The 12,344-nt window shown below is 38.2% G+C and overlaps 1 protein-coding gene across 1 annotated transcript; it reads left to right on the top strand.

Moving 5' to 3' along the window:
• Positions 1 to 174: 174 nt before the first annotated feature.
• Positions 175 to 6,013, top strand: ddx1 (DEAD (Asp-Glu-Ala-Asp) box helicase 1). The gene is made up of 26 exons (XM_079255746.1): positions 175 to 216; positions 339 to 390; positions 494 to 557; positions 654 to 683; positions 914 to 1,010; positions 1,131 to 1,178; positions 1,301 to 1,384; positions 1,489 to 1,572; positions 1,652 to 1,728; positions 1,827 to 1,899; positions 2,003 to 2,079; positions 2,167 to 2,281; positions 2,499 to 2,637; positions 2,827 to 2,887; positions 3,119 to 3,217; positions 3,316 to 3,405; positions 3,577 to 3,765; positions 3,881 to 3,932; positions 4,043 to 4,189; positions 4,329 to 4,420; positions 4,501 to 4,573; positions 4,684 to 4,756; positions 4,905 to 4,947; positions 5,034 to 5,129; positions 5,223 to 5,343; positions 5,432 to 6,013. Exons 1-26 carry the CDS (start codon positions 201 to 203, stop codon positions 5,560 to 5,562), a joined length of 2,223 nt encoding a protein of 740 aa, XP_079111872.1. The 5' UTR covers positions 175 to 200; the 3' UTR covers positions 5,563 to 6,013.
• Positions 6,014 to 12,344: the final 6,331 nt, after the last annotated feature.

The raw sequence follows: 12,344 nt of genomic DNA on the forward strand, positions 1-12,344 counted from the left end.
CATAATATAACATCAGAATAAATTATTTATTTGCGCTGCTGATCTTTAGAGGCACTTTTGAGTCTGACCAGTATTTAAGAAGCAGTTTAAAACGCGGAACCATTTACATTTGTCTGTTGTGACACAGCTTTAAACAGGTTGTACTGAGCAGCAAATTTTAATACGTCACATCCGGTTCGGTAGCCCTCGTAGCAGCAGCAATGGCAGCGTTTTCTGGTAAGAGGTTTGCGCTGAAATAATTGTTTTTCACTCTACAATCGTTAAACGTTTCAAAGACAAGTAACTTTGAAAAACCGCACAGACGCTTACTGACTGGTTTAATTTTGTCTGTTTGACAGAAATGGGAGTTATGCCTGAAATCGCGCAGGCTGTGGAGGAGATGGACTGGCTGTGAGTTGGCATACATGGTGCAAAGTCGTGCTTTTTGTTCTGTTTTAACCTGCTGGAAATGTTACATATGAGGCTCAACACTGTTTTCATTGTCTGATTTTAGGCTACCTACTGACATCCAGGCAGAGTCTATACCTCTCATTCTTGGTGGAGGAGATGTACTGATGGTAAGCTTCACCTTCCGTAAAAAGTCTCTCTTATAGGAAATGAATGCATCTTTACATTTTAACATCTGTTATCTTTTTCTCTTCTCTTTCTTCAAGGCTGCAGAAACCGGCAGTGGTAAAACAGGAGTAAGTATGCTGCTTAGACATATTATTTTACACCTGCACTACCAGTCAAAAGTTGGACAGATTTTCCATTGGATTTAAAGGGAAAGTGTGTCCTAACCTCCAGTTGGTACTGTATACAGTGGATAGATGGTCCCCAGCTAGACTAGGTGTTGCTGAGGCAATATCTAATGGGGATCCATAATAAAGGTTATAATAAAGTTAAAGATTAATTGTTAATCCCTTTTTTTCAGGCCTTTAGTATCCCAGTGATCCAAATTGTGTATGAGACCCTGAAGGATCAGCAGGAGGGCAAGAAAGGCAGAGCTGCAGTAAAAACAGGAGGAACTAGTAAGACAATTTTTATTAAAACCTTTTTTTAATAACACTGTATTCCTCTCTCAACTTTACAAGAACAAGTCTGGCACAGGATTTTGTCCTACTGATGGCCCTTTTTTTTTGTTTTCTCAGTCTTCAACAACTGGCAGATGAATCCATATGATCGTAGTCCAGCCTTTGGTAAGAGATGCTTGAAGAAAATCTGTAGTTATAAAGGACTGTCATTTTCCGTTTGTTTTTTTGTTTTGTTTTGTTTTTTTTGCAGCATGTGCTTTTTTGTCATTTAACTTATCTGTGCTTAGCTATCGGCCCTGATGGACTATGCTGCCAGAGCAGAGAGTTTAAAGAGTGGCACGGCTGTCGCTCCACTAAAGGTGTCACTAAAGGTTTGTAAAGAACATAACACATGGCTGTTTTGATTAATGGCAACGTACAAAACCGAAAGTACAATTTATTATTATTACCTTGCTTGCATATTTTTCTCTTCTAGGAAAGTACTATTATGAAGTGACTTGTCATGACCAGGGTTTGTGCCGAGTGGGCTGGTCTACCAGTCAAGCGGCTTTGGATTTAGGTATTTCTCCTCTGCTCTTAAGAAATTTCATTTTAAGACCACACAGCATCTCAGTTAAACTCTTGTTTTTGCTTTCTAGGAACCGACAAGTATGGTTTTGGTTTTGGTGGTACTGGAAAGAAATCCAATAACAAACAGTTTGACAGCTATGGGGAGGTAACAATTCACTTGTCATCTTGTTAAAATGCTGTGACAATATTGTGAGAGTAATTTTCACATGTAGATTCTCAAATGTGTCTGTGGTCTCTTCACAGGAGTTTACCATGCATGACACTATCGGATGCTATTTGGACCTAGAGAAGAGCCAGATTTTGTTCTCCAAAAATGGTACCATTTCTTTATCATTTTAAAAATGAATATCTTTTTTTATCTGTTGTAGGTGGAAAAGAGCTAAATTGCTTGTCCTACTGCTCTGTTTTTCTTTATACAGGCAATGAACTGGGTTCGGCTTTTGACATCCCTCAAAATCTCAGAAATCAAGCTTTCTTTGCCTCATGTGTTCTTAAGGTATCTGCAGAAATTGCTCCAGAAGCAATGGTAAAAGAAAATCAAACAGATGCCAGGCTTTACTAAGTTATCATGGTCTGTTCACAGAATGCTGAGCTGAAGTTTAACTTTGGAGGAGAAGATTTTAAGCATCCTCCTAAGGGTGGGTTTGTGGCCCTGGATCAGGCACCAGAGGGTCACACGGTCAAGTCTTCTCAGACAGGTGTGTGTCTATGTAACCACATATAAGTGTGCAGCAAATACATGTACTGAAAAAGAAAACTTCAGATTTCATGTTTAACTTCTCCAGAATAGGCGCAAAAGCTACATTTTTAATGGCCGATGGCACATTTTTTGACTAACATGTCTCTGCTGTGTGAATTTATTTATTTATTTATTTATTTATTTATTTATTTATTTATTTATTTATTTATTTATAGGAAGTGCCAAAGTGAGCCAAGTGAAAACCTCATCGAACGCACCCAAAGCTCTGATTATTGAGCCATCTAAAGAGCTGGCTGAGCAAACCCTCAACAATGTTAAGCAATGTAAGAAATACGTGGATAATCCCAAACTCAGGTACGACTCTGCAGCAGATTGCGCAAATAACATAAAACTGACTTACAGTGAAAATGTATTTGTGAGTGATGCTGAACTATGTCAGTTCTTCCTGCACTGTTTGTAATTCATATTTAACACCAGCAGATGGAGTCAGTTAAGCGTTAAGACTTATCATCAGGTACAATAATTTGCAATCTATTGCTACAGGGAACTTCTAGTTATTGGTGGTGTGGCAGCCAAAGAGCAGCTGGCAGCTTTGGAACAGGGGGTATGTGATGTGTACTGTCTCCAATCAAGCTTCTCTTTCATTTTAGTCACTTTAAAACTCACACATGACCTTTGTTCTGTTCTCTGCTTCCTTTTTTCCTCCTATTTTTTTGTGTGTGTGTGTGTGTGTGTGTGTGTGTGTGTGTGTGTGTGTGTGTGTGTGTGTGTGTGTGTGTGTGTGTGTGTGTGTGGGGTTTTTTTTTTTTTTTTTTTTTTTTTTTAACCATATCAGGTTGACATTGTTGTGGGAACACCTGGTAGGCTGGATGACCTCATATCAACTGGGAAACTCAGTCTTTCCCAAGTGCGCTTTCTGGTCCTGGATGAATGTGTATGTGCATCAGTTTGAAGAACTTTTAACTTAAAATCTTGCATTGTAAACTAAGTAAACTTGTAATGGGCTGCTCTCTGGTTTCACTGGGTTTCTAGGATGGCCTCCTGTCAGCGGGTTACACAGACTTCATCAACAGGATTCATAACCAGATCCCTCAAGTTACCTCTGATGGCAAGAGACTGCAGGTTTGTCCTGAGATAATTCTATCAATAAACATTTTAGTGACTTTTTCTTGTCTTAATATGAACTCTTTACAATACAAACTGCAGCTGTGTGTGCACGGCGTTGGTATATCTGAGGATTATTTGCAGGTGTTTATAGTTTAAATTGTCTACTGATCTGTTTTTTTTTCCCAGGTCATCGTGTGCTCGGCCACCCTACATTCATTTGATGTGAAGAAGTTGTCTGAGCGCATCATGCATTTTCCCACCTGGGTGGACCTGAAAGGGGAGGACTCCGTCCCAGAGACTGTCCACCATGTAGTGGTGCCCGTCAATCCTAAAAGCGACCGTCTATGGGAACGCCTCGGCAAAAATCACATTCGGGTGAGTCCTTCATGGTGGCTTATCTTTCAAACTTGGTAGGTTACCTTGGTAACCTTATAGTTTTGGTGTAATATATTAACAGTTTACACTTTGATCTGTGTTTATTGGGGATTAGACTGATGAAGTTCATGCCAAAGACAACACCAGACCAGGAGCCAATACTGCAGGTAAAAATGAATGGACGGAACATTTATTATTTAATAAAATAAAATAATGAAAAAAAAACATTATCACATAAAAAGCCTTGCACAGAATTTAGTGCTTTTGTGCATTTTAGAGATGTGGTCGGAGGCCATCAAAGTGCTGAAGGGCGAGTACACTGTGAGGGCCATAAAGGAGCACAAAATGGACCAGGCTATAATTTTCTGTCGCACCAAGATTGACTGTGACAACATGGAGCAGTATTTCATTCAGCAAGGAGGAGGTGAGCATTTGGCACCACTAAATGTTTTCCCCATTTCACTCTGGACGGGATGGGTAAAAGGGAGCTCAAACTGTTGCTGCATGTTTGCTTTTAGAATTTTTTTTAAGGTATTTTGATCATATTTGCATTTTTTCTTCAGGTCCCGACAGTAAAGGACATCAGTTTTCCTGCGTTTGTCTTCATGGTGATCGTAAGCCAAATGAGCGTAAACACAATTTGGAGCGCTTCAAGGTATTTAAAAACACTTCCTGCTGCTGTTTGGTTAGGTATAAACGCTTAATAGATACTTTAAAATCATCTTGTTTTCATAGAGAAAAGAAGTGAGGCTGCTGATCTGCACAGATGTAGCTGCCAGAGGCATCGACATCAGTGGAGTTCCTTATGGTACGACAATGACAGGAGACGAGTATATATAAGTGTTACGTTACATTTCATGTACACATGTAAATGTTTTTTGTTGTCAGTTTTGATCATTTTGAACTTTTTTTCCTCAGTGATTAATGTCACTCTGCCAGATGAAAAGCAGAATTATGTCCATCGCATTGGCAGAGTTGGAAGAGCTGAAAGGCAAGCATGGACGGACATTTTTGGGGATTATTTGCACAATTTTTGTCATTTTGAATATTGAAATTCATCAAAGAAATAATATTGAAATTGGAAAATATTAACTTCCAACATCCAGCTGAAATGAAGTGATTTCCTCTTTACCTCACAGAATGGGGCTGGCAATCTCATTGGTTGCTATGGAGAAGGAGAAGGTGAGGTGGATGATGGGAATCCAAAGATTTTCCAAGTCATCGTTTTTGAGCTTGCTTAATGAGTGTATCTGTCCCCATGTGTGCAGGTGTGGTACCACGTATGCACAAACCGAGGCAGAGGCTGCTACAACACTCGGCTGAAGGAAGATGGAGGTTGCACGATCTGGTACAACGAGAAAGAGGTGAACAAAGTCTCAGCAGGTTCTGGGTGTTTAAAATAGAATCTGGTCTCTGATTCAGCAGGACTGTTTGTTTCTTCTTTTCCTATATTGCAGCTTCTATCAGAAATTGAGGAGCATCTTAAGTGTACCATCACTCAGTGTGAGCCAGACATCAAAGTACCTGCAGATGAGTTTGATGGAAAAGTGACCTACGGGCAGCGCAGAGCACTAGGAGGTGAGTTCAACAGTTTACAAGACAGCAACATTTTTTTTTTCTTACTTTTATGTTGAATTTCACCAACAAACCTGTTGTTCCTGCCCAGGTGGAAACTATAAGGGTCACGTGGATGTTCTGGCCCCGACAGTCCAGGAGTTGGCCAGCCTTGAGAGAGAAGCTCAAACATCCTTCCTTCACCTGGGCTACATGCCAAACCAGCTTTTTAGAGCCTTCTGAGCGTACCCCAGCTAGCATGATGGAACTGCTGGTTTCAGTCGCGGAAGAAAAAGCCCAAACTGGACATGCGGTTTATGTGTTAAGATTGGAGGAAGACAAAGAAAAACCAAAATGGTTCTCTTTCATTTCTGAATAATTTATAAATCAAATGAATACACTGAAAATTGTCAAAATGTAAACGTTTCATTTGGTACATCACACCTCTGTACTATCAGCTTCCAAATGAAGAGCAAACAGTTTTTTTCTTTTTGTTTTGTCACATTTCTCTTTAGGTCAGCATGTGGGCTTGTTGATTTCATTTCCTGTTTTAGTTTACAAATGACAATATTGTTTAACCTAATGATTTATCAGATGCAGGTATTGCAATGCATGGACGCATTCATGCTTATCTTGATTTGTTGGACTTAACTGGCTGGATTAAAGGTTAATTGTAGATCAGAATAAACTGTTAACCCGGTAAGTTTGGGGTTTCTTTTTGTTATGGTAAATCATCTTGTAAGTGATGCATATGTGTTACTAGAAATGTTTTTTTTCTTGGTTTTAGTTTGATTTTTACAGTTCTGGTGAGCAGCACATTGATTTTAAGGAATAAGTAAATAACTAATTTCTAAGGCTGTTTAATAGCTTTTTAAACATTTTTTAATTCTGTGGTTCAGTCTTTAAATCACCAGCAATCACTTAATTCACGTTGACAACCCTGCAAATGGCTCTTTTGACATCACTCCCTGACTGACTTTACTCTGTCCTGTAGAAAAAAAATAAGACCATTTTTTTACAGGAAATGAGACTAAAACCATACCATTCACTTTGCATCGATGGTTTTATATTGAATATTCACAACTGGATCAAATTTAAAACAGATTAAGGGAACTGATGACTATGAAACAATAATGCAGAAAATTAACTCCTCAATGAAAACCTGTAGATAGAAGGAATATGATCCATATTATAGCACTGTGATACCCATACTGGACGCGTGAGTAGGATAATCCACATTCTGATACTGTTGCAAGCATCAACCGTTAAAGCCATGAAATATTTGGTCCCAAATTAACTTGCAGGTGAATCAGGAAAACCTACAAACAAGTATCAAGAGAGAACAACATGCTGACTGCATCATAAATATCTGAACTGTATTATAAAGTAGCTGTTGATCTACCATGCCTTGTATTAGACTGGCAACTTGTTGAAGGTGTTCCCCACCTCTCGCCTTATGGTTGCTGGCATAGGCTCCAGTTCCCGGCTTCCCTCAACTGGAGTAAGCAGTATAGAATAAATGAACTGTCTAAACTTAGACAGTGTCTTAAAAACAGTTAGACATTAAGGTTGTCAAGTGTGCTGTAAGTCTAAAATATCAATAAAAACATACAGGGCAAAAGCAGATTGCTAAGATTATGAACTACTTCATGCACACATAGCAAAATGGACTTGAAACAGCAATGCAAGCCATACAATGATGAGCACTGAGATAATTCCTTCTGTATGGTCATTTCTTATGTTCGCCATTGTCATATTAAATGGTGAATTATTTTTCAGATGTCAGATTATTTTTATATTCCTTATAATGCTACATGGTTAATTACTCTCATAGAACTTCTGCATAAAGTTTTGAAATTTGTGTAAACTTGCTCATCAGTCTTTAAAAGTGTTTTGCACCAACATCAATAATCTACAACCCAAAAATACCAAGGTATGTCATAAACTGATGTAATAACTTCTCACTTGTAGATGTAATACTAACGCTGGACAGTTGGTGGTGCAATCAACCTGCAAAAACCATGTCTCCTGTAGTACTCCACAAACCCCATAAATGCAATTAATCACAGATGGATTCTGTCTACATAAGGGCTCCTCTGTCATTTTCAAACATATGAAAAGGCTGATTTCAAAGGCTGATGCTGGACTTCATGTGTTTTCATACAAAAATGTTGTGCCTCTTAGTGATCACTGTGAACAAGTCCAAGCCTGGTTCACCTGCTCCTTAAAATTTCAACAAACAGCGAGAGACTGATGAACATTGCTTTCCGAGACATTCATGCATGCAAACACTTTTAACAGAATCTAATGTGTTTGTTTGTTCAGGTGGTTTAATGTCAGTATCATCTGAAAACTCTGTTATGCAATAATATGTGTAAGCTTTTTTTCCCCCCAATGAATTTATTGTTAAAGTTTGCCCAACATTCATAAAGTTGTAAAGACAACTTGCAGTGTGATGACTATATGGATAAAACTGTTCCTAAGTGTGTTTGTTCGGGATTGTATGCACCTGTAACGTCTGCCGGAGGGCAGCAAGTCAAACAGATAGTGGTAAGGATGAGTACAGTCCTGAACAATATCTCTTGCTCTGGTCATGATGCTCATACCAAACAACATGAAACAAGGTTCCACAAGAGATCTACAAGAAACCTTAGAAAGATTTTTAAGGATTACATTTAATAAAGATTCTGGTGTATTGTGGCATGCAGTAGTGCGCAATGTTCCTGAAAGTTCAAAATATGCTGCAATAAATCAAGATATAGGTAAGTGTTCATGTATGGATGAAAGCAAATAGTTCCGTCACATGGTGTGGCAGGAAGCCCTGTCCTGCAGTTTAAATTGTGATATATTTGGAGTCAGGCCAAGTTATCCTTTCTGTCCAACATAGAGAGAAGATGGCCAATGATTTTCTGTGCTGTTTTACTGTCACCTTGTGGCCAGTCACATGTTGATAAGCTTGTTGATTAACTTGGGAGCCAAAGTAAAACTCAACCTTGCTTAAATCACTATCTATATTAGTTAATATATTCAGTTTGGTTTTTTACATTGTCTGTTTCAAATCTTATCTGTTTTTAGTTGTTTTATTTAACTTGTTTTTATAGTTGTATCTTTTTATGTTGTTTTTGCTCTGAAAAGCACTTTGGGGTTTGCTTATGTATTTGATATGGTGCAATATAAATCAAGCTGAGTTGAATATTGCTCCTCTAAAAAACAGTCACACTTCAGTAAGCAGATATGAGCAGCTACAGAACAGCTGAAGTTGTGTCGAACTGTTGATCATTAATCTTTTTATGTTCTCTCTGCAGCATAAATTAGGTTTCAAGACTTTTATTCTGTGAGATAAAGGACTTTTTGTGTTTATAATATCAATTAGTTTCTTTTCAAAGTTTATATCTTGTATTATATTCTATAAATTCTGTAAAATCTGTTGTCTGTGATATGAGAAATTACTCAAAACTGTTTAGGGGTTTCCAGATGGACAAGAATCCTTGTATTTCACACAGTATTTTTAATCAAAGTTGGTAATAATTCTGATTAACATTGCAGATCGTAATATCTATTGAAAGACCACACAACGCTCACGTCTGTTTTAATCTGAACACCACATTAAAAAGTTCCTGGATATGCTGCTCCCAGCTTCAGTGTAGCTCCTGTGCCTTTGAGATGCACATATGTCACTGAATGTAGAATCTGTAGAAGATCCACTCAGTGATGCTAATATTTTGAAGAATTTTGGTCCTACATTAAACAAACTGCTTCAAATCCTATATGGGATGACTGATAAGTAATTTTTTTGTGGTACTTTAACTACATTTCCCCCATTTTACTTTTAATTAAACTTTTAAATGACAAGCTGCTACCATTCTATGGTACTATATAAAATTAGAGGATTTTTTTTATTATTATTAACTACTCTAATGGTTTGTTTTATTTAGTGCTTGCACAATGTACTTGAAGCTCATCTTTATGTGATACTTTGTTCTCCCCTTCACTTTCTGATTAACTGTTGAAACAATTAAAACATAAGACTGAATTTTTTTCTGTATGATGAATTTCACTTTAAACAAGATTTAACATTTTCATTTATATTCATGAAAAATGTTAATACTGTATTCAATAGCATCGAACTGTAATAAATAGTAAATACATGCTAGGTACACCTTTAAGTGTAAAGCAGTTCAGCATATGTTTATCACCTTCTATGACGTCAAGGTTCAATGGTTGAAGATGAATCATTTTCAAGAAATCTATTAAATCCATGAACAGGATAGGTATAACTTTTGTATGAATGCCTTGGCCCTGATATATGGGAACTTACAGGAAAAACGTTTTTCAAAACCATATTTGAATAAATGAAACCTTGAATTAATTTCTTACTTGATTTTATTTTCCCTTTTGTTTATTAATTCCCCACAAGTAGATGTTTTATTTTGAAGAAGCAAGCGGAAGTGACTGCAGTGACTCTGCCTAGCTTGACTCCGGAGCTGGAGACGCCCATTTCCAGTCCGCACCCGCCCCGGCTGCTGGAACGGTTCCTCCCTCTTCAGGAGCCTGATTGTCAAGCTCTGGATGTCGATCTTCACCGCTATTCTACTGCAACAGGTAAATGATTGAAAATCCTCAAATCGCGTAATAAAACACCGTAATATTTATCACGTGTTAGCACAGACAAAACTGGAAATTTTATGTTGATGTATTTATTCATCAATTTATTTTTTACCTGTTCTTTCAAGGTAAGTGGGATGTCCTGCTTTATTAAATCCAGCACGTAACCTAATAGGCGATGCAGTGGTCGCGTTACCAGCGGGGTTTGACGTGCTGCAGTGGAGCTGATTTATTTCAGCCATGAAAATATAGGTTATGGATGTTTTAAAAGCAGCCTCTAGATCCTGACCGGCAGCCTATTGTCTGCTTTTTAGATGACGACCATATAGCTGGAAATAAATGTCCCTTTAAATGCTTTCAAGCAATTTTGCCAAAGAGAAAAACTTACATTTAGGCAAATATTTCATTTAAAGTGACTAAAAATAAATGCTGCTGGTTTTCAAATTGTTATAATGTTTTGACAGTCTCAAGAGTCATCAGTGCACAGTTGGAGGAATGATGTAAACAGGGTTTTTTTTTCTCTCTCTCTCTTGCATTTTTCTGTTGTTATTCCAACTCATTTAAGGTGGACACAGTTGCACAGCAGGCAATTGCATCATTATTTGATGAGAAAATCTGTCACTCCAGAGGTTATTCATCCTATTTCCTGAAGTTAATCTGATTACAAGGAAGATGTGCTCCTCAGCTGTTGTTCACGTCTTAAGTGGAAAGTCACTTTTTTTTATTGCTGGGACTCCTTGTTGGTGGCCTGATGAATGACTTGAAGGAACCAGGAAGGGAAAAAGGTTGCATAAGCATTGTCTGATGTAAAGCATGGGAGGCATATTTGTTTTGTATCTCACTTGACATGAAAAGGTGTTGTCTGATGTTAAAATGGTTCCGATAAAAGTGCAAATTTCCATTACTGAATGTGATGACCCAGGCAAGTTAAGCTGTTTATGCATGCTTGTGTTCATGTCCTGCAGGGTATAGCAATTATAAAGATTGCTTAGAGTGTATATAAATATGTGTGTGTGTGTGTGTGAGAGAGAGAGAGAGAGAGAGTGTGTGTGAACTGTTTTGCAGCTCTTAGTGAAACCAGAAGGAGAAGGCTTCCCTTGCTGAAGTGGCAAAGTCCATCCAAACTGCAGTTGCTCTGACTTCTGGCCCCATCCCAGCATGGGCTGTTGTGCATCCACCTGCCAAGACAAAGCATTGCATAACACACACACATTCATGTGATGAGGTTGTGAAGTGCTGGAACTTTTAGCTTCTACTCTTATTATGCAGTTGCATTTTTTTTTCTGACTGTGACTGAGTTTGGCATTATGTTTGAAGTCAAGACAAAAGTATTGTGCTATAGGCATGCAGGGAAAATAGAGAGAAAAAGAAGGCTGCTGTGCTGAGTGTGTGTGTTTTTACTGCTGCGGGATGAGTCCACAGGAAGTAAAAGAGGCTTAAGTGATTCATTGAGATGACCTACAAATGTATCAAAAGAAGATGAAGGATTTTTCTGGCGGAAGCGTCCTCGATTTTCACCTGCAGCACAATGGCGGAAGGTGTCTATGTCTGTGTATTTATGTGTTCCTCTGCTCTTGTGAATAGGCATGAAAAAAAAAAAAAAAAAAACTCCACAGGACACACATATACACACTGACGTCTTTCTTCCTCCGTCTCTGCAAAGCTTCCTGGGCTGGGTCTACCAGAACAGGGTCCCCCTCTGTGTGTGGAGTGTGCATTGGACACACTCTAGCACACAGGCTGACACATTGATATGCCACATCCAACTGGTCTGGTGTGGTGCACACAGGTGTCAATCAGCATGCCGGGCAGAGTCAAAGGTTCCTTTATTCATTTCCTACCTCATCGTGTTGCCGCAGAAAACTAAAACTCGCCCTTAACATGACATACATTCACACCCAAATCAAACTAGTCTACTAGGGAAGAATAGATTATATAGTTTACTGTTTTTACCAATTTCCTGTTCATCTTTGTCACTTATTAGAAATAAAAGCTCAACCATGTAATCTTTAGTGGTTTATTATTCCTGATATTAATATTCTTAGAGAAATGTGTGTGTGTCATGTTGATGTAGAGACTGTCATGTGTGTATCCTCAGTGTTGTTTCAGTCCAGGATATGTCTTGTTTGAACAGTCATTGCCCTCTTATAACTATCAGGATGTGTCATCTTGGATTTAAAACCACACACACTTTGGGATACTTGTGAATGAGGGTTGAAGAGTGTTTGCTTAATTCCTTCAAAATGAATATGTGCATAAGGAGTTGAAAGACATACATAAGCTGTATGCACAGACTGAATGCACCCTCACAGCTCAGGGTGCTGTTAATTTAGTTTCCTTGTCTGGATATATATAGTTTTCACTTTTTCTGACTAATTTTAAGCTGATCCATTGTCTGTCAGAGGTGAAGAGCTTGTCGA

The sequence above is a fragment of the Telmatherina bonti genome (assembly GCF_933228915.1).
Source record: "Telmatherina bonti genome assembly, chromosome: 16".
Lineage (NCBI taxonomy): Eukaryota > Metazoa > Chordata > Actinopteri > Atheriniformes > Telmatherinidae > Telmatherina > Telmatherina bonti.